This window comes from Puma concolor, chromosome C1 (assembly GCF_028749965.1).
Source record: "Puma concolor isolate L17-30 chromosome C1, mPumCon1.1.hap2, whole genome shotgun sequence".
NCBI classification, from domain to species: domain Eukaryota; kingdom Metazoa; phylum Chordata; class Mammalia; order Carnivora; family Felidae; genus Puma; species Puma concolor.
In genome coordinates, this window is record NC_141674.1 from 41,675,368 (window position 1) to 41,701,690 (window position 26,323).

The following is a 26,323-nucleotide window of genomic DNA, read 5'->3' on the forward strand; positions in this document are numbered from 1 at the left end:
ACTCACTCCTTTCTTCCACTTTACCCATTATACTGCTTTAGAACAAGGGCATACTTTGCAAAACTTTTCACAGAGAAGTTTTTCTTAGGAAAAAAGGAATTAAATTTTAGCAAGAGTTCTTTCTCTCATCCATGATGAAGAGTATAAAAGATATATATGTGTGTGTATTATATGTATATAATATATATTTTTTTAGTTGTTTTTTTTTCTAGTACTAAACTACATCAGTGAACCACTACTTTAATTGCTGTTCCTTATTCATGCAATAAAATGTATTTTGAATTATTGTGGTGAGGTAAAAATTTCATGGCGTTGTGCCTGCTTTTCTGAAAAATTTTGGTGTATTCAACTTAAATGTAGATTTGATTGCCTGGTATTTTGAGAAATAGGCATTTTAGGGTTTGAAAATAAGAATTTTAAAAAATGTCCCCTGATTGTTTCTATCTGACTGTACCTCTGTATTTCTAGCCAGTGGCTAGAAGAGGGTGGGCAGGCAATTCAGCAGCCAAGTTGGGAAATGATGTTTGCATGAGTTTTTAATTAATGGCCTGTTTTACTTATTCAGTTGCATATATTTGTTTGCCCAGTAATGGTCACTTTTTACCTAGTATTGTTAATAACACAATTGTATAGGACAATCCATTTGTGCTTAGATAGTAAGGATATTCACCATATAAGTTAAAGGAGGTCAATATCATTTTCTTCTGAGTTTAAAGTGTCTGAATTTAAGGGCTTGTGTTCACTTTCTAGGTTTTTGGTGTATTGTTTTTTTTTTTATCACTATACCTGATTTCTTGTGTATATGTCTAAATTTTTCATCTTCTGTGGATGAGAATATATTATAAAGGGAGGATAGTGTTGGGGGTATAAAAGAGGTGGTAAGGTTTCTGTTTTTCTTGACTGTAAAATTACATGGGTAGGTGGGCACCTACTGTTACCCAAAAGCCTCTACAATATATAGATAAGCAGTGAACTACACTATGCTCAGTGTGAATAGGTAGGTGTTTTAGGGATTCATACTGCCTTCTCTAGAAGATTGAGGAAATAGAAGAGCTGATAGTGTTTAGGCCAGTTTGGATAATCTCTACAAGTCATTCAAAACTTTTAGATAGATGTAAAACAAGACTGCCTAGCTTCTTTGAGTAGCTCACCTTTTAGCTTCCCATCAAGAACATTTTCCGTGTTCTGTCTTTGGAATGAGTTACAATTCAAATTACTAACACTCCTTTTTGGAAGTGTCTACTATTTTTTTTAAAGATTTTTCATTTTTTAAGTAATCTCTACAAATGTGGGACACGCACTCACCCAAGATCAAGAGCAGCACTCGCCACTGACTGAGGCAGCCAGGTGCTCAGTTTCTCCTGGAAGTTTCTACTGTTTAGTCTGTACTTGCTACCTCTCTGTGTTTTGTTTTTTTTTTTTTTTTTTTAGCCCAGCTTGATAGACTTATATTTCAAGGTCCTTCAGAAGGGGTAACATAGATTAAGTAAATGGAGTTTGGCTTTTTAGTTTTTTCTATAAGGAAAAAGCCTTCATTAAAGGCTTTCAGTGTACAAAAACATCCCTTAAATTATGTATGTATTCTATATGAATTCTATGAGTATCTTTAAATCTAAATGTAAATCAGATCATTTCACTTGCCTCCTTAAATCCCCCTAAATAGGGGCGCCTGGGTGGCGCAGTCGGTTGGGCGTCCGACTTCAGCCAGGTCACGATCTCGCGGTCCGTGAGTTTGAGCCCCGCGTCAGGCTCTGGGCTGACTCAGAGCCTGGAGCCTGTTTCCGATTCTGTGTCTCCCTCTCTCTCTGCCCCTCCCCCGTTCATGCTCTGTCTCTCTCTGTCCCAAAAATAAATAAACGTTGAAAAAAAAAAAATTTAAAAAAAAAAAAAAAAATCCCCCTAAATGGTTTTGCATCTCCCTTGGAATCTAAACTGCTTATAATAACTTATATCAATTGAACTGTCACTACTCTCTCACCTCATCTGCCCTCACTTGACCACGTTATTCCAACAACATTGGCTTGTTTTCTTTTTCTCAGGCCAGATGCTTTCTGCTTCAGGGATGTGTATTTACTTTCCCCTCTGCCTGGAAGGCACTTCCTCCATATTTCCAGGACTCACTCTCTTGCTTTATTCAGATTTCTGCCCACATGAAATCTCTTTGAAGAGACCTTCCTGACCACTCTACCTAAATAATGTCTAACTTCCCATTGGTGGTCTTTTTCTTCATGGCCTTGCATCACTAGCCAAATTCACTTGATATATTGTTTGCTGTCTGTTTACACCTGACTGTACTCTCCTTAAGGACTTTGTCTTATTTACCCTTGTATTAGTCTACTTGGGCTGCCATAACAAACCATCACAGACTGGGTGGCTTAAACAACAAATTTATTTTCTCACAGTTTTGGAGGCTATAGAAGTTCAAGATCAGGGTTCCTGCCAATTTGGTTTCTGGTAATGACTCTTTAGCTTGTAGACCACCACCTTCTCACTATGTCCTCACGTGGTCTTTCCTTGATGGTGTGCACAAGGAGTAGAGAGAGAAAAAGGAGGGAGGGAGGGAAGGAGAAGGAGAAGGTTGAAAGGACAGAGGGATATAGGGAGAGAGATGGTGAGGAGAGCTCTCTGGTATCTCATAAAAACACTTAATTAGGTCCAGACCCCACTTTTAGGACCTTATTTAACTATAATTTACTTCAACAAATGCCCCCATCTCCAAATAGTCATACTGGAGGTTAGGGCTTCATCTGAATATGGTAGAAGGCAGGGCACACAAATATTTACTGCAAAACACCACTGTATACTCAGTGCCCAGAACAGTTGCCTGCCACATAATAGGGGCCCAATAATTGTGAATTTTGAATTAATGTTTCTAATACATAATTAAAAAAAAATTTTTTTAATGTTTTTGAGACCGAGGGAGGGGAAACACAGAATCCGAAGCAGGCTCCAGGCTCTGAGCTGTCAGCACAGAGCCTGATGGGGGGCTCCAACTCACGGACTGTGAGATCATGACCTGAGCTGAAGTCAGACGCCCAACCGACTGAGCCACCCAGGTGTCCCATCTAATACATAATTTTTTATGGTTGCATAGTTTAGTGTATCCACTCTATGTATGATTTATTTTATTTTATTTATTTTTTTTTTTTTTAGCCACCTCTCTGTTGTGCTGGGAGGACTTCTGTCTAATACTGATGGGAATATGAATTGTTGCAGTCCCTTTGGAGGACTGTTCTTCATTGGTGGGTTAATAAAATCTTGAAATCAGCTACTTTTAGAGAGTGCCACCTGAGACCCCAAAGGGATATAAGAGGATAGCTAATTTGATGCCTTTGTTGTTTGGAATTTATTTAGTATTAGCTTGTTAGAGGCAGAATGCTGTAGGTAGGATTTTAAACTCCTTCCAGTTTTGATTCTTTCATTTTAATTCTCCCACAAGTTTTCCTCCTCCCTAAATGATTAATGTATTGACTCCCAAACTTTGCTACCTGTTGGAATCACTCGAGAATGTTTAACAGTTCTCGTGTCTGGCTCCCATTTCCAGACATTGTGTTGTAGCTGCTGTGGGGTGTTACCTGGGCTTTTGGGATTTTAAACTCCCAGGTAGTTCTAATATGCAGCAAAATTTGGGTACCACTTGGGTTAGTGGGATTTTCAGGTGGGCAGTGTTCAGAAAACTTCATTCTTCCTTTGTACCATAGATAGAGGCAGCTGGTGTTTCACTCATGGGAAATTGCAGAGGAAGTGGCCGGGAGGGGGGGCGGGGAAGGTGGAGTAAAGCAGAAATAACCTGGGAGGCCTCTACATTGGAGGACTTGACCAATTCCTTATCAAGATTAGGTGATAAGACCATATGCCATAATTCATATAACAAGTGAAATTAATTTTAATAACGTATTTTATTTAACCCAATATATCCAAAATACTATCATTTCAACATACTTCATATTCTGTCTTTTTTTTGGTGCTAAGTCTTCAATATCTTGGGTGTATATTACACTTTGAACTAGCCACATTCCAAGTGCCCAGTAGCCTCGTGTGACTAGTAGTTCCCAAACTGGACAGTACAGGTATAGATTATCCTTTCAAAGTAGATTGTATATTTAAGTTGTCTTGGGATCTCCAGTTCTCTCCCCAGAATATTTTTCTTCATAGACTTTTTGTTTTTCATAAGTATTTGTTAATTTCTCATCAGACTTTTTAAAAACAGATTTATTGATACTAATTTATATACCATAAAGTTTACTCATTTAAAGTATACACTTCAGGGTACCTGGGTGGCTCAGTTGGTTAAGCGTCTGACTTCGGCCCGGGTCATGATCTCACAGTTCACAGGTTTGAGCTCCACGTAGGGCTCTGTGCTGACAGCATGGAGCCTGGAGCCTGCTTCAGATTCTGTCTTCCTCTGTCTCTGCCCCTCTCCCACTCACACTTTGTCTCTTTCTCAGAAAATGAATAAACATTCAAAAAATTTTTAAAAGTGTACACTTCATTGGTTTTTGGTATATTTACAAACTTGTGCAGTCATCGCCATATTCAAATTATAGTACGTTTTTATCACTCCAAAAAGAAACACTGTATCTATTAAGCAGTCACCCCCTCCCTGTTCCTCTTTTCTTTGCTACCCTCACCCCTGTTCCTCCTCCAATCCCTGGAAACCACTAATCTACTGTTTCTAGATTTGCCTATTCTGGACATTTCATATAATTAGGATTATACAGTATGTGGTCTTTTGTGACTGGCTTATTTAGCATAATGTTTTCAAGGCTCATATTGTCACATGTATCAGGACTTAATTCCTTTTCATTTCTGAATAACATTCCATTGAATAGATATACCACATTTTGTCTATTCAGCAATTAATGAATATTTGGGTTGTTTCCCTTTTTTTTGGCTACTGTGAATAATGCTGCAGTAAATGTCTACATTTTGTGTGGAGATATGTTTCATTTATTTTAACTGTATACCTAGAAGTGGCATTAGTAGGATTATATGGTAATAACTTTTTTAGAAACTGCTGAACTACTTTTCAAAGCAGCTACACTATTTTACAGTCCCACTCACAATCAGTATGTTAGAATTCCATTTTCTCCACATCCTCAACCAATATTTGTGATTGTCCTTTTTTTTTTTTTTTTTTTTTTTTTAAGTGGCTTAAAAAAAGTCATTTATTAGCTCACAGTTCTGTAGATGACTCTAAGGTGACTGGGCTGGATTGTATGCTTAAGGCCCAAATCAAGGTCTGGACAGGTTGAACTATTTAGACGGTCTGGGAAAGAATCCACTTCTAGGCTTATTCAGGTCCTTGTTGTAGGACTGAGGTCCCCATTTCCTTGCTAATTGTTGGCTAGAACTCATTGTCAGCAACTAAAGGCCTCTGTCTCATCCTTGCACAGTCTCCCTCTGTCTTCAGAGCCAGCAGTGGTATATCATATCCTCTCATGGTTCACATTTCTGACCTTATCTCTCTTCTGCAACCAGCCAGGGAAAGCTCTCTGGTTTTAATGGCTCATGAGATCAGATCAGGCCCACCTGCGTAATGCTTCTGTCTTATGGTTAACTGTAAATGTAAATACCATATGATTTCACTTAAATATGGAATCTGAAAAAACAAAACAAATGAACAAACAGAAACAGACCCATAAATGCAGAGAACAGCTGGTGGTTGCCAGAGAAGGGGGTGTGGGGGTGGTGCAGAATGAGTGAAGAAGAGTGGGAGGTACAGGCTTTCAGTTATGGAATGAGTAAGTTATAGGGATAAAAGGTACAGCACAGGGAATATACTCAATGATACTGTAATAGTATGTTGACAGATGGTAGCTGCACTTATGATAAGCATAGCGTAACGTACAGAATCATAGAATTACATAGAATTACTGTGTTGTACACCTGAAACTAACGTAACATTGTGTGTCACTATACTTTAAAAAATAATAATGGATTCATGGAACCTCTGAATATGATGAGATCACTCCTGTGATTGTCTAGCCATTCTTAGTGGCATCTCAGGGTTTTCATTTGCATTTCCCTAAGAAATAGTGGTGTTCATGATCTTTTCATGTGCTTGTTAGCCATTTCATAGATCTTTGGGAAAATGTCTATTCAAATTCTTTGCCCATTTTTTAGTTGTTTTGTTTTAAATCTCATTGAGTTTGGGAGTGATTTATATGTTCTAAATACAAATCCTTATCTATGATTTGCAAATTTTTCTTCAAGTTTGTGGGTTGTCTTTTCTCTTTCTTGATAGCATCCTGAGAAGCATGCATATTTTTATTTGTGATGAAGTCCAATTTATCAGTCTTCTATTGGTTGTGCCTTTGGTGGCTTACCTGAGAAAGTCATTGCCTAATCCTAGATCACAAAGGTTTATTCCTGTGTTTTGTTCTTAGAGTTTTATAGTTTTGTGATCCACTTTGAGTTCATCTTTGTGGTGTGAGGTAGGGGTCTAAATTCATTTTTCTGCATGTGGATATCCAATTGTCCCAGCCTCATTTGTTGAATCTCATCAAACTTGAATTAGAAATTTTCTGTCATCAAAAGATGTTTATTTTTTGTTTCATATAATAAGTGTATTGGTCCATAATTATGAGAGCTTTTACTAGACTATACTGCCTTATTAGAGAGATGGGGATATATTTCATGTATTTTATTGGTAGGTATGGTTTTAAAAATACTGGAGTCTACAGTTGTCAGAAATCAGAAATCCAGGTTATGTTGTGCTGTTGTTTTTGTTCATTATCATATTTCCAGATCTCAGTCATGCTGGTATGTTCAGAGAAGAGAATAGCCTTTGCATTAAGGAATGAGGGACTTAGAACCAGATAAACGTATGGTATAATTTAAGTGGGAAGTAGCATTAGACCCTTTCTTTGTTTCATTAGCATAGTTCATATTGAATTCAATTAAATCTCCAGTTCAGTAATACTTGAGGTTTAGCTTTAACTGATCCTAATTAAAAGCCATTTGTGGTATACTTAAAAACAGAATAGTTTTTAAAAAGAAAAATGGGGAAGGGGGGGATCAATATAGCTTTAATTTTAAGTAGTAGAACAAAATTCCTAAAGTACATGATGGGAATGGATTAATAGGAAAGCATTTAATAGTCTGTGGGTTCATCTAGCTTTGACTCTGCCTTAAAAGACAAACCACAACAATAACAAGAATAATAAACCCTGATTTAAAATACCCTGTAGGTGAGGTGCCTGGTGGCTGGCTCAGTTAGTTGGTTAAGCGTCTGACTTCGGCTCAGGTCATGATCTCATGGTTTGTGTGTTTAAGTCCCGCATCCGGCTCTGTGCTGACAGCTCAGAGCCTGGAGCCTGCTTCAGATTCTGTGTCTCCCTCTCTCTCTGCCCCTCCCTCCCACCCACTCCCCCGCCTCTCTTTCTTAAAAATACACCCTTTAAAAAAAATTAAAATTCCCTGTAGGTATCATTCATTATTAATGGGCGGGGGGGAGTTTGTCAGATATTGAAATTTATTTTAAATTACACCAGAATTAAAAGTGGTTTTTTTAGATAACATACGTGTGTATATATAACATAGTATTTCAGTAATCAATCACTGCATAACAGAGCAGTCTAAACTGGAGTGTCTTAAAATAGCAGTAGTGATTTAAATTTTGCTCACAAATTTGCAGTTTGGGTAGACCTCATGACTTGTTCATATTTCATGCAGTGTCACCTGTGATAATTTGGGGGCGGCTAGAGGATCTACTTTTAAGATGGCTCACTCACACACTGCAAAGTTGGGCTGGGGGCCTAGATTCTTCTCCTTAGAGCCCTCTTTACAGCTGCTTGGGTTTTCTCACAGTATGGTGGTTGGTTGGGTTGGTTGTTTTCTCCTAGAAAACAAGGAGAAAGAAAGTTTGTGACATATCTATGAACTAACGTTAGAAATCACATACAGTCATTTCTGCTGTAATTACTGATAGAGACTGTCACAAAGGCCCAACTAGGTTTTAGTGTAAGGGACGTGAACACTACCTCTTGTTGGGGCCATTTCTGGAAAATTTAATCTATCACATGTGTGTAATATTCCTTTCTAAGAAATCCTTTGGAAAAACCAATATTTAGAAATTAATAGGGGAAAGCCATAATTAAATCAAAATGTCATCTGAGCAAGAAACTTTCTAATTTCTTTCTCTAGAATTCCCAATAATTTATTTTCAACTGTCTTCATTAAGAATTACTGAAACTTTGGATATTCTAAATATATAGTTAATTTTTCAAATGGGGAAAACCCCAATATGAATTACATAGATAACAAAATGCCAGATATTCTCAAGGATATGTGAAAGATACACACTGTGCTAGAAGTTCTCACAAGCACCTCTAGGTTTGATGATTTGCTTGGAGGACTCACAGGACATGATGGATATTCATAGGTACAGTTTATTAGAGCAAAGGATCCAAAGCAAAATCAGCGAAGGGAAAAGGCACATGGGGCAAAATCCAGAGAAAACCAGGCACAAGCTTCTGTCTGTCTTCTCCCAGTAGATTTGCATAGAATGTGCTTAATTCTTCCAGTAACAAATTGTGACAACATGTGTAAAATGTCTACCAGGGAAGCTCATTAAAGACTCAACACCTTGGAGCTTTGTCAAGTAAGCACTTTCTACATAGCACTTATCAAGATTCCAGACTTAGAGAAGGAAAACAGGTTGTCAGCACAAACAAATTGTTTGCTTATACAGTTTAGGTACAGTGAGCCACCCTTATCAGATAGAATGGTCAGAGGCCAGCTTTGCAGGCAGACAGGCCTGCTATGTTAGTGTTAACTTATTCCCAAATCTTCAAAGTGCTCTTGGTTGACACTTCAATATGAAGATTTCTGAGTAAACTCAGTAAAGAAAAAGGTATAGGTACGTGAGATAGAACGTGGACATTACATTTAAAACCAAGACCAGATACTGGTTTCTATTCAAACTTAAATATCCTCATACTATGGAGTTGAAACATTAAACAGTTTTATTTAAAATTAAACATATTATCTATATAATGCAAATAGGTGGATTATAATTACAGAAATGAATATGTGTTGGTAACTTTCCACCACCTTCCTAAAGTATGTGCTTGGAGAAGCAAGGCAAAATAGCGTATTAGTTAATTAAGAACATGAGTTCCGAAACTGGACTGTGGAATCCTGGCTGCCCACCTTCTGTCTCAATTTTCTCATATGTCCAATGGGAATAATAATGGCACCTACCTTATAGAGTTGTTGGTGGAATAAGTGAAATAATAAGTGGGAAATATTTGCCAGGCATTCGCTCCTATGTGATTCCATGGATACAGTGATTATATTTACTGAAACAAACATCAGACCATCTATTAAGAAAAGTGTAATTCTGGGCCCACAGCCAGATATAGGAAATTGTGTTTGTCCCAAGTTTTTAAGGGTATATGATTGTCATCTCTTTAAATTGCAGTGAGAGTTTAAGGGTTGTGGGTAGTTATCATAACATACTATAAAATTAAACCCAGAAATATTCAGGGTCTTCCATCCTAAATTAGTGTATCTGCTTTTAATAGTTGGTACCAATATGAGTACACAGTTCCATAAGTTATTTCTATAATGAACTTAATTAAATACCTGTAGAGAAAAAATAATTGTTGGTGGTGTTTGTTTTATAGCCAGTAATAGAATTGTGTTTGGTTAGCAGTGTACAAATAGAATTACAATTTTAGTAGAAGCCAAGAGATAGTCTAACGTTGTTACTTACCTATAGTAAAATAAGCTTTCTTAATAGGGAAGAAAGTACAGAAGGAGTTACTTAAAAGAATGAAGTTAATATTTTTAACATTTCTCCTTAAGGACCAGTGTAATGCGGAGAAGCACGCAGATGGAATTATAGTAAGTTTAATCTAATCTTTTTGTTTCCCTTTACTTCTGCAGAGCATTATAACCAGTCATGTCAGGAGAAGCCTGAACTTCTACTCATTTTTCAACACAGATTCCTCTTTTACCTACTCACTGCTTTTTGTTGTTGACTCTTGCAATTTTCTTTAAGCTTCTAAAGTTGGCCATCTTTCAGCAATCATTTGGAGGGGAAATGTTAAAATTTTTCTAAGTATTGATTCAGATCGAATCACTTTGCATGTGTTAACATGAAGGGTTAATCATGGTGTGAAAATGCAGCTTTTATGACTAAGGCATAACTCACAATGCTACTATCAAACTTTTTTCTCAAATGAAAGCAGAAGGGGAAGGATACAATATTGAAACGTATCTTAATCTATTTCAATATGATTATTGGTTTCCATTTTATTTTTAGATTTTGCTATTGCAGTATATATTGCATCTTTATTAGAACAAATTGCACCATGAATTCTTTCACTTGTAGCCATTTTCTTATTCTTTCCTCCCCCTTGGCTTTTTACTCTTCGCTTAGATTCAACTTCTACTTTAAGAAGAAAAGAAAATTTTATTGTTGGTATTTCCCATCTGGAAATAAAAGTTCGAGTTTGAAGATTTATAGTTGGAGCCACCCTATTTTTATGATAAATGAGTGACTTCTGTTTAGACTGTGCTTCTAAAGCAGGAGGCAGCCTCTTTTTTTTTGTTTTGAGACTTTACAAATGCCAGCTTGTCTGAGATCTGGAAACTCTTCAAAATCTTCAAAACCATCTCATGATTATACTTGAAAGGATAAGCGTGTTAACTTTATATTTGTTTTAAAATGAAAAAAGTTAAAAAATCTGTGTTGTTTGCATGTTTCTTAAGGCAGAGATAAGAGAAGCATTTTTAAAATATGAATTAAAGGCATTGGAATTTTTATCTCTCTTCACAGTGTGAGTTCAGAGTTCGAGGCATGGTGATTTAATACGAATATGTCATATAAATACAATGTAATGTAGTATCTCTTCCTGAGATATCACTTAAGATTGTAAGCCTCATAGAAAATGACTATTTATGTTGTTATTATTAGTTATTTTTTTATTATGTTAAAAAAAGTTGGCTGAGTTTTATAAAGCATACCCAAAATGTTTGGTCATTTACAATTAAAAACATCTAGAAAATTTATACTTAAAGAAAATCTAAACCTGTAGAAAACAAACATATCTGAATCATTTGATCAAGGACTATAACATTTTTTCCTAAGAGTTTTTATTTTTAAAAGATAAAGGAAATGTTCATGGTTTAGATCTTGGACCCATACAGCTAGAACCTGGCCTTCCTACTCACTAACTGTGACCTTAGTAGGCATGTTACTCAACCTTTGAACCTTAGTTTTCTCATGTATAAAGAAAAGTGGCTAGATCTACCTCAAAACGTTGTAAGGTACTGAATGAGCACAGAATCAATAAATGTTCACTATACATATATATACATTTATATATAATTTATAACATTGCATAAATTCTATAAATGTTATAACAGATTAGAGCTGAGGATTATTGTTTGTTTGCACTTCTAAAGCTCTGCTTTAGAATTTCTATAATTTCTATAGAATTAGAGTTTCTATAATTTTCTGTAACAACAAGCAACAAAAGATATGTGGTACCTTTAATATCCATGCAAAAAAAGTCTAAAAGTATCTTCTTTGGTTGACTAGCCTAATCTTTAGAACATTTCACCTGGAAAACAGATTACATTCAAAAGATAGAATTCTGCTGGTCCTTTTTCCCAAAGTTATTTCTTAGTTGCTTCAGTAATTTTTCTTGTATAAAAGATGAGGATAATAAGGAGGTGACATATTCTCCTTCCCATGGATCATAGTATTAATGGCAAGATTTTGACTTTAAACCACTTGGAGTTCTTTGGAGAAAACCACTGGGTAAAAATGGAATTTATTCTAAGAACAGCTCCAGGACTTGGTGAAACACTTGTTATTATGTCCTGGTCCAGTATCTGAAAATAGAATCACAAAGTAATAAGCAGAAAGCCCCTATAGAACGTATAATCCAGCCATTTCTTCATTTTACAGACTGGGAAGGTGTGGACCACAGCAGATAAGAGACTTGCCAAATTCTTGGTAGAGGAAAGATTCTAAGGAATTAAAATTGTTAGTCTGTTTCTCTGCTTTTCCCAGTGCTTCAAAACCTTCTGTACTTCATTTTAGTGGGGTTTTATTATTAATGACTGTTTTCAGGGTCTCTTCTCTAAGTGTCCTTTATTTTTCCGTTAGAATATTTATGTTAGGTAAGCTATTGTAGTGACAAGCTTCAGAATTCTTATGTTCAAATCAGTTGATTTAAGAGATCTGACTTAATGCTTTTAAAATTTATGCAGAGAGGTAGTTTAAGAAAAAAATTTTTTGAACTTAGACATTAAATGAGAATGCGATTAAAAACTGTCCCATTATCTCAGTTATTGCTAGGGGCTTCTAAATTTTTATGAATACTATTGGAGCTCATTCATCAGTAAAGTATTTCTCTTCTGATTCTATTTTGATATTTTCTGTTATAAGCCCTAATATACATTTAAAATTTAGTTTTCTGGATCAAGGAAAGCTAAAGAACTGAAAATTGTATTTCTTGGGTTTTATCTGATGTGGTATTCTAAATGAGAGATCAAATTTAACTCTGACAAAGACCTTATTTTAATACCACCCACCTCCTCCAAATAAAAAAGCATCAGTAAACTATGGAGTCTGGTTTTTAAAATACCATCCTGCTGGCAGAATAATTTCTTGGCTTGAAATTAGAAACACCTAGACTTTTTTTTCCCTCTAAAATTATAACTACGTTTATTTTTTTTCTTCTAATCTTCAAAAAGGAAGGCTTTTTCCCTGCATCCCCCAATTAGAATATACATCTTTGCTTTTAATGACTGTAAAATTAGATGCTTATACTGTGTGTACACAGTATTAGAAGGTGGCAATAGTATGAGATGGAAAGATAAAATCCTAGTGGTACAAATAAATTTGCAAGTCGTAGTTTATATATATATGTGTGTGTGTGTATATGACTATATATATAGTTATATATATAGTTATGTATATAGTTATATATATAGTTATGTATATAGTTATATATATAGTTATGTATATAGTTATATATATAGTTATGTATATAGTTATATATATAGTTATATGTATATAACTATATATATAGTTATATAGTTATATATAACTATATATATAGTTATATAGTTACATCGTTATATATATTTATATATATAATTATACATAGTTATAGCTTTTATTTATATAGTGTTTATTAATATAGTTTAGTGTTTATTAATACCAAAGCAAGAGAGAGTTTCTCTATCTTTGATAGAGAAGCAGTATTTGTGGTGAACTGAGGATTAAGTGAGAAGCACTGAAATGAATTGAGAAGTTATTGCTGTAGCTTCCTGAAATTTTCCCACACCTTTTTACAACTCTATGCAAGTTTTTCCATTTTAGCTTTACCTATCTATATGACAGAGACTGTCATTTTCCTTCCTTACTACATTTTTGTTTTTTTAGGAAATTCTTCTGTATTGTAAAAGTGTTTCATTTCTTCCTTGCATTTTGATCAGTGTATCTATATAGCTACCCTCAGGACTTTGCTGTCAGAAATGTGGGCATTTCATACATTTGGGAGGGTCAGCACTGGGAAAGCATTTAATTAAAAATAACTGTACTGTGTTTCTTTATCTCAGAGTACTATTAATCCTGTGGATGCAATATATCAACCTAGTCCCTTGGAACCTGTGATCAACACAATGCCTACTCAGACTGTCTTACCTCCAGGTATGATATTTGGAAAGACATTTCACAGATTCATTGATTAGAAAAAACTTAATTTGTACGACTGTCATGGTAATCTTGAAGGGCTCATTTTTGGTTTTTTGATAAGTAAAAGGAATCAAAGAAATGGTATAACAGAAAATGAAATGGAAAAAGATATATTTTGGTATTGGGCTTTTTTTTTTTTTTTTTTTTTTTTTTTGCTTTTCAAGGAACATTTAATAACAAGGTAGGTAACATACTTGTCTAACATGGTACCTTTAGATCATGGAAGCTAAAGCAAAGCATCCTGTTCATTGGGTGAAAACAGCCTGCTTAATAGTGTACACTGCAGTGAAATTTAAATAAATACTGTAATAATAATTTCAGAACTTCAAAATTTGAGTGTCAGTGTTCTCTTTTTCGTATGGGAAAGGAAAATGCTTTTGAAAATCATTTGAAGCTTGGACGAAAATTCCATAGCTACATTCTTAGGATCACTCTGTAGTCTTCATGATACAAATGACACAAGGGACACACACACGAGAAGACATTCCAGCTCCCATGATCTCATCAACCAGGAGAATGTTGGTGGCAATCACAGTGCAGGAGTGAAGAAGCTGTTTCTTTACACAATAGTTATCCCATATGCCTACTTCAGCAGCTACCACTGGCTCACCTGTGTTCAAGTCCACACCTACAAGTTGACCTGATTCTGAATGTTCTGCTTGAACTTTAGTGTTTCTTGAAGGTCAAAACCAGAATTCTGAGCAAGAACCTTGGGAATAATGAGCAATACATCAGCAAATGCTTGCACTCCAAGCTGGGCCCTGCCCTTTACACTGGGCTTATATTTAATCAAGGCTTCTGCCATTGCCACTTCCACTGCACCAGCACCTGGAACTACACAGCCATCATCAATAGCATTTTTAACAGCCCTCAAGCCATCTCTTATTGCATGTTTGATTTGAGTGAGTGTGTGCTTATTTGGTCCTTTGACCAATAATGTGACAGAGCGAGGGTTGTTAACATTTCTCAATAAAGGTGAATTTCTCTTCTCACAATGTATATTCATAGACAAGTCCTGCATGTCCCAAACAATCAGGATTTAGGTCATCAAAAGAATTTAGAGCTACTCCACCACAAGCAAGAGTCAGCCTTTCCATATTTCTCCTTTTAGCCCTCCGCAGAGCTACTATGCCTTCTTTTGCAAGAGCATCTAAGGAAAAGGGATCAATTCCCTTTTGATTAATAACCACGAATCCTTTATCTGAATCACCACAGACTTTCTTTTTCAGTTCTATTATTTTTGTAACTCTATCTTCAATGAATTTTCTTTCAGCTTTTACAAGCTTCTCTCTCTCTTCTGCACTCTTGTAAAAAAAAAAGCCTGAATTCACTTCTGTTTTTTCATATTCTGATGACACATTGCACGTGAGGATGTATGAATCTTCTACTCTTTTTTTTTTCTTTTTCCATATCAGGATGCTGCACCCCATGGTCTAAAACAAGACCTCTGATTAAGCTTCTGTCAGTTTCAGATTTATGTTTTATCTCCATAATCTGAACCATGAAGAGGTCAGTAGGTTCATCTTGTTTTTTAATGGCCAAAATGGAATCCACCACAGCCTCTGTTAAGACATCAGCAAGTTCAGCATGCACTTTAGTACTTAGAGATGTTCTGGCCACATCTATAAGTGTTTCTCCGTCCATTTCTTTGCTTACTTTGACTTGTTCCAAAAACTGAAGTGCCTTTTCCTTTGCAGCTTCAAATCCTTCTGTTATTATTCTGGGATGAAGACCTTCAGAAATGCAGAGATCTGCCTGTTTCAGTAGTTCTCCAATGATTAGGGCATTGGAAGTGGTACCATCACCAGTTATGTCATCCTGGGCTGTTGCTACTTTGGCTATTAAGGAGGCTGTTGGGTGTTGAATTTGCATTTCATGAAGCAGCACATTGCCATCTTTAGTAAGCTTGATGTCTTCAGCACCAGAAACAAGCATCTTCATGGTGCCTTTAGGCCCCAAGTTGGTCCTCAGCACATCCTGCAGTCCCCGGGCCGCACTGATGTTGACCGCCAGCGCCGCCTGGGCTCTGGCTACTTCGGCCTTGGGGTTCAGGGTCTTAACGGCCGCCATAGCTAACCACCACAGGAAGAGGAGGAGACCCAGCGTGCGGAGTGCCTAAAGCCGGTTCAGTGTGGCCTGGAGGCGCTACCCAGGTCTTCTCAGTATTGGGCTTTTAAAAATGCTTCTTTTATTTTATTTTTGAGAGAGAGGGAGGGCACAGGCAGGGGAGGGGCAGAGAGAGAGAAGGAGATGCAGAATCTGAAACAGGCTTCAGGCTGTGAACTGTCAGCCCAGAACTCGACACAGGGCTCAAACCCAGAGTTGGACACTTAACTGACTGAGCCACCCAGGCACCCCAATATTGGGCTTTTTTAATACAGTGAAAGGGCTTTCAAAGAAAGAAGAAAAACATGATTACTAAGACTTGGGTTAGCTGGTGGGACAGAATCCTATGACTCAGGATTCATGCTACCAAAGAAAGCTTACTATACCTTGATATATACTTGAAGGTAATCCAGGAACTTTCTATTTGGGGGTATTCTTTATAGCTATGAAGAATACAAATGGTTTCTTCTTCATGGTGGATTCTATGGTAATAGAAGGGAAGAGTGAAATTTGTGATGCCTATATATAGACATGAATTTTTAAGTATAGAGTAAAAAATAGTAATTTTTTTTTGAACTGGCAAAAGAAAGCTTAGGGGCAACACCCAATGTATACCAATTCCTCCTCTTACCTTTTGTGGCATCCAACACTTTTGTGTTTTCAATGATTCAGTTAAGTCAGAAATTATAATGAAAAAAAAATCCCTTTAAAAATACTTCCAAGTATGTGAAATCCTTTTGTGAATTTTTGTTAATGTTTATTTTTTTTTTATTTTTGAGAGAGTGGGCACGTGAGCAGGGAGGGGCAGAAAGAGGAGAGGGGAGAGAACCCAAGCAGGCTCCATGCTTATTAGCACAGAGCCTGATGCAGGGCTCGAACTCACAAACTGTGAGATCATGACCTGAACCAAAATCAAGAGCCAAACGCTTAACTGAGCCACCCAGGCACCCCTGTGAATTTGACTCCTTAAGAGAATGAGTTTAAGTATCTTGTGGGGCTAAAGAGGAAGTACTGTGCCCCATTTTTAAATGATTTTATGTGGTTTGATGCTTAGAAAGACCTTATCATTAGAAGCATTTGCGAGTTTTAACAGAGCATTTTTACTGAGGTATTGGACTACCTTGACTAGTCTCTTGATATCTTGCCTAATGTCTTAGTACTGAGTAGCCTATCCTCATTGAGTTTAAAGGGGATTGAAGGTCATGAAGGAGTAGCATAGAATTTGACTTAATAGAAGACAGTTTCATAAATTCCTGATCTTGTATGATTTTGAATTGCACACAATTGCAGCTAACAGAGTTGTGTTTGGCTTTTTCTCTAACTTATTTTATATGTTTAAATCTTCTAGAACCTGCTCAGTTGTGTAAGTCAGAGCAGCGTCCATCTTCCCTACCAGTTGGACCTGTATTAGCTACCTTGGGACATCATCAGACTCCAACACCAAATAGTACAGGTACAGATTTGTGTAACTTTCTTTTTTTTTTAATGTTTATTTTTTGGAGTGTGCAAGTGGGGGAGGGTCAGAGAGAGGGGGACAGATGATCCAAAACAGGCTCTGCACTGACATCAGTAAGCCCGATGTGCGGCTCAAACTTACGAACCAAAAGATCATGACCTGAGCCGAAGTCAGAGACTCAACTGACTAAACCACCCAGGTGCCCCTGTATAATTTCTTTAATTCTCATAAAGCCCCACTAACATTTAAGATGTGTTTGATTGCTGATGGGAAAGAGAATGAAGAAATGTGTATTTGTATTGGAGCTATCCTAATTTTACCGTTACAGTTCTGTACATGAAGTAGTTAACTTTGTGATAGAGCTAGAAGCTTTAGTAATAATTGTATTTTACATAAAATATTCCAGGATTTTGTTTGTTAACCTTAAGAAAAGATTTATTTTGGAGCACCTGGGTGGCTCAGTTGGTTAAGCTTCTGACTCTTGATTTCCACTCAGGTCATGATCTCACAGTGAGTTCAAGCCCCGCATTGGGCTCTGTGCTGACAGTGTGGTGCCTGCTTGGGATTCTCTCTCCCTTTCTCTCTGACCTTCCCCTGCTCGCACACACTCTCTCTCTCTGTCTCTCTCAAGATAAATAAACTTTTTTTTTTTTTAAGATTTATTCTGAAGATCTGTATTGGCTTTTTAAAAAATTTGCTCAAGTCAGATTTGTATACTTTATTATTGTAAAGAAATCAGTACAAAAATATAGAGAACAAAAGCTAAAAGTCCTCTTTATTCTTCCCTCTGTCATTTGCGTGTATTTATACGTAATGCATGCATATATGTACACATATACCTGTATATGCCTTTGTTTATTTATTTAGTTAGTTAGTTATTTTTTAGTTAAACTATTGTTTTACAATTTTTGAGTATAGTTGACAATGTTACATTAGTTTCAGGTGTGCAATTTAGTGATTTGACAGGCTTAAACATTATGCTATGTTTCCCCAAGTGTAGCTACCACCTGTCCTGTTATATCACTATTACAATAGCATTGACTGTATTTCTAATGCTGTGCCTTTTATTCCTGTGGCTTATTAATTCCATAAGTGGAAGTCTGTATTTCCCTCTCCACCCATTTTGCTTACCCACTCGCTTCCTGTCTGGCAACCATCAGTTTGTTCTCTGTATTTATAGGTCTGATCCTGCTTTTTGTTTGTTTATTCATTTGTGTTCTTTCTTTGTTTCTTTCTTTAAGATTGTGGCCATTTATGAATGGAGTCATGTGATATTTGTCTTCCTTAGACTTGTTTCACTTAGCATAATACCTTCTAGGTTCATCCATGTTGTCCCAAATGGCAGTGTCATCCCTTTTATGTCTGTGTAATATTACTCTGTGTGTGTGTGTGTGTGTGTGTGTGTGTGTGTGTGTGTATCACATTTTCTTTCTTTATTCACCTAATAATGGACACTTAGGTTGCTTTCATATCTTGGCTATTGAAAATAATGCTGCAGTGGGCATGAGAGTGCATGTATCTTTTTGAATTAGTGTTACCATTTTCAACACTTGTTATTTCTTGTCATTTTGACTTTAGCCATTCTGTCTGGTATAAGGTGATATTGTGGCCTTTGATTTGCATTTCAGTTATTTGTGATGTTGAGCATCTTTTTTGCCTGTTGGCTATCTGTATGTCTTCTTTGGAAAAATGTTTATTCAGGTCCTCCTCCCCTTTTTAAATCCAATTATTTGGGGTTTGGTGTTGAGTTGTGTAAGTTCTTTATATATTTTGGATATTAACCCCTTATCGGATAGGTCATTTGCAAATATCTTCTCCCATTCAGCAGGTTGTCTTTTTGTTTTGTCAAAAGTTTCCTTTGCTATGCAAAACTTTCTATTTTTTAGGGGTGCCTGAGTGGCTTAGTGTCAGACTCTTGATTTCAGCTCAGATATTGATCTCTCAGGGTTGTGAGTTCAAGCCCCACATTGGACTCCATGCTGGGCATGAAGCCTACTTAAACAACAACAACAACAACAACAACAACAACTTTTTATTTTGATGTAGTCCCAATAGTTTATTTTTGCTTTTGTCTCCCTTGCCTCAGGAGACATCTAGAAAAATGTGCTACAGCCAATATCAGAGAAATTACTTGCCAGTGTTTTCTTCTAGGATTTTTATGATTTCAAGTCTCACATTTAGGTTTTTAATCCATTTTTTAGTCTGTTTTTATGTACAGTGTTAGAACATGGTACCGTTTCATTCTTTTACATGCAGCTGTCCAGTTTTCCCAGCACCATTTATTGAAAAGACTGTCTTTTCCTCATTGTATATTCTTGCCTCTCTTCCTTTGTCTTTGTCATGGATTAATTGACCATATAATGGACTTATTTCTGGGATCTCTGTTCTGTTCCACTCATCTGTCTGTCTATTTTGTGCTAGTAACATACTGTTTTGATTACTGCAGCTTTGTAGTACATTTTGAAATCTGGTATTGTAATACCTCTACTTTGTTCTTCTTTCTCAGGACTTGCTTTGGCTATTCAGGGTCTTCTGTGGTTCCATACAGAGTTTAGTATTATTTGCTTTAGTTTTGTGAAAATATTTTGTATATTCTTATTGCTGTTTTTGTTTTAACCTGAATTGAGATCATGCATTTCTGTGACTTTGTCTTTTCATTTAACAGAGAACGCTTAAACAGCCTTCCATGTTCATACAGTTAGATACATACAATGTTCTTTTTATGGCTGCCTGACCACATATTGTTTTTCCACTGATGGACATTTAGGTTGTTTCCAGTATTTTCCTATCTATAAGCAGTAGTACTTCAGTGAATATCCTTGTGCAGCCACTTTTGGTACATACATTTTTTTTTTTTTCATTTTTTTTTTTTTCAACGTTTATTTATTTTTGGGACAGAGAGAGACAGAGCATGAACGGGGGAGGGGCAGAGAGAGAGGGAGACACAGAATCGGAAACAGGCTCCAGGCTCTGAGCCATCAGCCCAGAGCCTGATGCAGGGCTCGAACTCCCGGACCGCGAGATCGTGACCTGGCTGAAGTCGGACGCTTAACCGACTGCGCCACCCAGGCGCCCCCATACATTTTTTTTTTTAAGGAAGATTTATCATTCTTTCACATATTTGTCATCTCACAGGCAAAAAAGGGTACTTCATTTTAATTTGCATTCTCTTTCTTTAGACTTATGGTCATTATTCTTTCTGTAATTTACAGAGTTGCTGTCAGTGTTAGTATTAAATTTAGTTCTTATTTTGAAACTGATTAGTTGTATATTGAGGTGCTTGTTGAACCAAACTCAAAGGAGAACTAAGTGCTTTTGTCCCTATTATAACTTGAGGAAGTAGAAGATAAGCCCCTGTTTGTTGCTCCACAGATTTCTTTCCTGGGCAGAACTTTTTCTTGGTAATAATGAAAAATTACCTTGTGACTTTAGTCCATTTTGAAATTTGAATTAGTAAAGATGCTGATGCTATTACTTTGTTCTTTAATATTTACTAGCATGGGCAGCTCTCTCCTGAATTTTGAAAGAAAGAAAAGCAAAACTAACTCCTCTTATTTGAAGCTCTTGGGAAAATGCTGATAAGCAGTTTGAGTAATGAGGTTGAAATGTTTGCCCAACTTTTTTCTGTATTTCATTACTTTTATCTTCCTTTTTTGTTCGTTTTAAAAACAGTACCTGTGTTTTCTTATGTTTTTATAAGAAAGGATACTCTGGTTTCTCTTTAGATCATATAAATCTTTTGCCTTTTACTAAAAAAAGGATTATGTCAGAGTTTTGAAACAGCCAAAATAGGTCTATTTGAAGATATGTAAAATTCGTTACAAACTTTAAAAAAGTGAGCACTCTTCCTATGTACATTCACTTTAGCATAATTACTTAATAAATAATAATTTAGGATACATTGTTTCAGATGACATTTTTAAAATATAGCATTTTAGAGTAGGTAGATTTAAAGAAATTTTGGAAATTAAATTAACATATGATTTATATCCTGTTTGATTTTTCAACCTAATTTCTTCATCTTCTCCACCTAAGTCTTTCCCCAATACAAAAAAGAAATAAGGTAATAACAACTGAGAAAAGAAATAAAATTGTTTGTTCTCATAAGGAAAACTCCGTTCTTTTGTTTGCATTTCCCAAATTCATTTTCTTCTTTGGACACGTTTTCAATTGTGTGATCATCTGGAGTGTTTGCATGTTACTTAATCATTTTTGATTCCTGGGTGGGTTGATTGTTTTTCCTATTTTAGTAAAAGAAAGTCTCTTTCCCATCTTATTGCTGCTATTGCAGGGGGCAGAGAGGAAGAACTTAAAGTTATTTGCTAAGATGAACTATTTTTGGAATCTACAATAAGATTACCTTTTTGGGGTTCCAAACTCTTTGTTATGTTCTTAAAAATATCTTGGGGTGCCTGGGTGGCTCAGTCGGTTAAGCGTCCGACTTCGGCTCAGGTCATGATCTCGCGGTCCATGAGTTCGAGCCCCGCGTCGGGCTCTGTGCTAACAGCTTGGAGCCTGGAGCCTGCTTCGGATTGTGTCTCCCTCTCTCTCTGACCCTCCCCCCTGTTCATGCTCTGTCTCTCTCTGTCTCAAAAATAAATAAACGTTAAAAAAAAATTAAAAAAAAATATCTTTGTGAACATGGCAACTAAATGTAGCAGATGAATTTGCTTTTTAATCTGTAGCAGTTTAGCATACATTGCGTCAAAGCCTTTAGATGCTCTGTAAACACTTGTTAAATTAATATCTCAGTAGTCCTCCATTATTTGATACTTTTATTGTTTTACTTTGTTACTTAGACAATCCAGTGATCACAGAGATTAAATAGTAGTAGTCTTCTTTCTGTGGATCTCTGTTAACTTCCATTTCCTTAGACTGTTTAGGAATAGAAAAATGTTCCTCCTGGTCCTTTCCTTTTCCACATTCTTCTCACAGTAGACCTCTGTTTTTCTCTGCCCCCAAGTCCCAGGCACCTGATTTGTGACTTAGGTAGGAAAGAAGTAAGGAGTTTGGATGGTGAGTGCTGGGGCTTTGTGCGGCACTTCTGTGTTTTCATGTGACTGCCAAAACAGTGACTGATGTGAATATGATATTCTGGATAGCATTTTAACATTCATGTGGTCTTTAATATTCTTTCCATATGCGTTCTCATTGTCTCACTGCTGCACTTTTTAAATACCTGGATCTGCAGTATAAAGTAGGAGCCCTGGCTTGTATCTTTTGTGGGACTTCTGACCCCAGAACTCACACACTGAGATTATAATCAAAAGAGCTCCCTAATTATAAATAATTATGGAGTGGGAACATAGCAATTTTTCGTTTAAAAGGCTGTGTCCCCTTCTATAATATGATTTGCCTTTGTCTAATTTAAATAGTGATTTTCTTTAAAAATAATGTAGGGACTTCTACCAACTTAACTTTTTCTTGATTTTAGGAAAGTCTGCTTTGACTCCATCTCCCTAATTTTTCCCCCCTCTGTTACCAGCATTGTCTCCCAATTTAAAATGTTTTAATTTCCTAGGCAGTGGGCACTCACCACCTAGTAGCAGTTTGACTTCTCCAAGCCATGTCAACTTGTCTCCAAATACTGTCCCCGAGTTCTCTTATTCTAGCAGCGAAGATGAATTCTATGATGCTGATGAATTTCATCAAAGTGGCTCATCCCCAAAGCGCTTAATAGAGTAAGTAAATGAACTATGTGTTTAAGTGACTCTTTTGATTTTTAAAAATTAATTTGATTTTGAGACTGCTGTTAATGATGGACTCCCTTACAAGTTATTAGACTGGTGTTGACATATTCCCTTATAAGCTTATTTTTGGTTATTGAGCAAAGCCATTTCTGTGAGAATGTTGATTTTACTTTTGATTTAATTCAAATGGAAAAAAAAAAACATCAGTTCAAGTAATATGCCAGTATTGTTCATTAAACTCTAGGCATTATTTCTATAGCACCTATGTTCTATAGAACATTAGGAGAGAGTTAAAGGAGAGTGAGAAAGCTAGCAAGTATTATACAAATAAGAGGTTACCGTTACTTGTTTTGTATTAGAGTGGAGATATTAAATACCTATAAGCCAGGCACTATACCAGTGGAGGGAATGATCTAGAGGTTAAAAAGACCTAGTTCCTGCCTTCAGGGAACTTAGAGTTTGTTGGGAGATCAAACAGATAGTTATAATCCAGTGGGATACATGCTATGGTAAGAATAATCAAAGGCCATGGGAGCCTTTTGAAGTCCTTAGAAGTAAGGGAAGGATTCACAGAGGTGGCAGGGGGCGTGATTCTAGGTAAGAATGGGAGTGAGTAGGAAGAAGGGATGTGGTGGTGATGAAGGGGAAATAGAAATATTTTCATGGAGGTAGAACCCTATTAAGGCAGGCCAATAGCTACACAAAGGGAGGGGAGTTGAGTTTCTTGGTGGAAACTATAAATTGTTGAGTGTGACTGGAGCATAAGTTGTCTTAAAAAAGGATACAGAAGTGGTTGACAAGGGCCAGGTCATTTAAGACTCCTTTAGCCTTGGGTGCCTGGGTGACCCCATTGATTGATGGTTGAGCATCCAACTCTTGATTTTTGATTCAGGTCATGATCCCACAGTGGTGGGGTTGAGCCCACATCGGGATCTGCAGTTAGCGTGGAGCCTGCTTAAGATTCTCCTTCCCCCTCTGCACCTCTTCCCCACTTGAGCACTCTTTCAGAAAAAAATAAATAAATAAAAGGCAAAAAAAAGACTCCTTTAGCCTTTTATAAATTTTGAACATTTTCTCACAAAAAATAGCCGTTACTGGTCAGGTCTGCATTTTAGAAAAATAGATTTGCCTAGATTGTTTATAGAATTGAATGAAGTGGGGCTGCATTACAGGTAGGAAGATCAGCCTAAACCAGGTAGTAAGTTGAGAAATGTTGATAGCTTTGGCTAAGGTACTAGCATGGAAATGAGGGAAACATGTGTATTCCAGAGACATTAAGCAGGCAGATTTTTTTTTTTTAATTTTTTTTTTTTTCAACGTTTATTTATTTTTGGGACAGAGAGAGACAGAGCATGAACGGGGGAGGGGCAGAGAGAGAGAGGGAGACACAGAATCGGAAACAGGCTCCAGGCTCTGAGCCATCAACCCAGAGCCTGACGCGGGGCTCGAACTCACGGACCGCGAGATCGTGACCTGGCTGAAGTCGGCGCTTAACCGACTGCGCCACCCAGGCGCCCCTAAGCAGGCAGATTTTAATAGATATTAATGATAGAGTTTCCCTCATTAGAAAATATTTGTCCTTTTTTATACTATTGAAAAGGCTAGTTAGGTATGTTCCATTGCACAGACAAGGCTTTTTAGGTGTAAAGTCATTTATCTGATAGCTGATAAGCAAAATATGCCCTATTGGCATATAGGTTGCTATTGTTAAGACTTTGGATTCTGGAATCTCAGAAAGAAATAGGTTCTAAATCTGTTTTGCTTTTAAGGTGTGTAGTCTTGGTCAAGTTATTTACCTGTGTAATCCTCAGTTACCTCATTTGTAAAATGAGGTTAATAATAGTTTCAACTTCAAGGTGTCATTGTGAACATTTAAATGAGAATAGTGTCAGTCAAGTGCTTAATAAAGTATCTGGCATGTAATAAGCACTCAAATATATAGAAAAAAATTAATACTTATTTGCTTTAATGTTACTTATGTTTATTGTAGATATAGTTGGCTTAGTTGTTGTTGGGTATTGTTTCTGATTCTGCTTTTTCAGGACTTGGTACTATTGTTAGAGCTTGGCATTTGCTTTGTAGAAAGTACAAATTTGGAAATAATTATATGTGAATCTGTAAGCCCAGTACCATCAGCCAGTCCTTAAGCCTCAAACTTTGTTTCCTTTTAATAAATACTGTGTAGGACTCTAGTTTTCTTTTTTTTGTTTTATTTTATTGAAATCTTTTTTTTTTCTTTTTTTTTTTTTTATGCTTATTTTTGAGAGAGAGAGCGAGAGACAAAACATGAGCCAGGGAAGGGCTCAGGGAGCACAGAATCTGAAGCAGGCTCCAGGCTCTGTGCTCTCAGCACAGAACCCAACGCAGGGCTTGAACTCATGAACCAGGAGATCATAACCTGAGCCAAAATCAGACACTTCACCGGCTGAGCCACCCAGGCACCCCAGGACTCTGCTTTTCTCAAGTGTACACATGAACTGAAAAATACAGTATTCGTATATAATTTCATCATAACTGCTCAAAATCTCAAAACTTTTAAGGAAAATGATTATTGGTTCAGGAAGTTTTATGTCTTAGTGGATCAGATTCAGCTTTTTAATGTGGGAAAAGTGAAGTCTCTGTGATATAAGTAAACACATACAGTTAAGACATGAGACTAAAGGAAAAGAGGTTTGAACCCACAGCTCAAGGCCAGGTTAGCAGAAAGGCTTGGTTTAGTATCTTTTTTTAGTGTTGTATGTGGAGAAATAAACTATTGAGAAACCATTATAAGCAGTTTGCCAGTAGGGATTTCACTTTAATTTTAAAATTGTTTTTTTATGATAGTGGAGGAAAATTCCAAAGTAAACTGATTTGTGATGTTTTTAAGTAAGTTTCCTTTAAACAGAATTAAGGACAATCTTACATCAAAAATTTGGTATTACTTTAAACAAAGTACAGTTGAATATCAAAATGGACTCCTCTATCCTCTAGAAGCATATAACTGTATTCAGTTAGTTTGTAGTATGTGGTTAACTTCCTTTTAACAATACAGATAGTCTCCGGCTATCAGTTTCAAGGGGTTCTCCTGAAATTTTTATGAGGTAGGAAATTTTAAAATACTTAACTGTTGTACCTGTAATGGGCATATTTAGAAAATCACCTGTAGGGTCATAGGCTTTTCTTTTTTCTTCTTATAAGGTTCTGTGCTCTCCTGGTACCCATTGCATGACAAATACAGTTTATGAACCTCCCATTTGAAAGGATCCAGAGTTAAATTCTGTGTCCTGCTAGCCCATTGGGTTCCTTATCTCCCTCAATTTTATGCTCTCCTTATATGCCCTAATGTGGATTCCCAAACTGGTAGGC

General features: G+C 36.5%; 1 protein-coding gene and 1 pseudogene across 11 annotated transcripts in view; one reads left to right on the forward strand and one right to left on the reverse strand.

Annotated features, from left to right (window-relative positions):
- OSBPL9 (oxysterol binding protein like 9) overlaps positions 1-26,323 on the forward strand; it is a 194,143-nt gene that overhangs the window by 149,872 nt on the left and 17,948 nt on the right. For 6 of the 11 annotated variants that reach the window (XM_086716949.1, XM_086716951.1, XM_086716955.1 and 3 more), the window contains 4 exons: positions 9,814-9,852; positions 13,588-13,678; positions 17,178-17,282; positions 22,807-22,966. In XM_086716949.1, the coding sequence (XP_086573075.1) occupies positions 9,814-9,852; positions 13,588-13,678; positions 17,178-17,282; positions 22,807-22,966 (395 nt within the window). Of the gene's footprint in view, positions 1-3,223; positions 3,243-9,813; positions 9,853-13,587; positions 13,679-17,177; positions 17,283-22,806; positions 22,967-26,323 lie in introns of those variants that run through there. The other 5 variants (XM_086716950.1, XM_086716953.1, XM_086716959.1 and 2 more) reach the window with 4 other exon arrangements.
- Positions 14,152-15,877, reverse strand: LOC112872158 (T-complex protein 1 subunit zeta pseudogene; annotated as a pseudogene).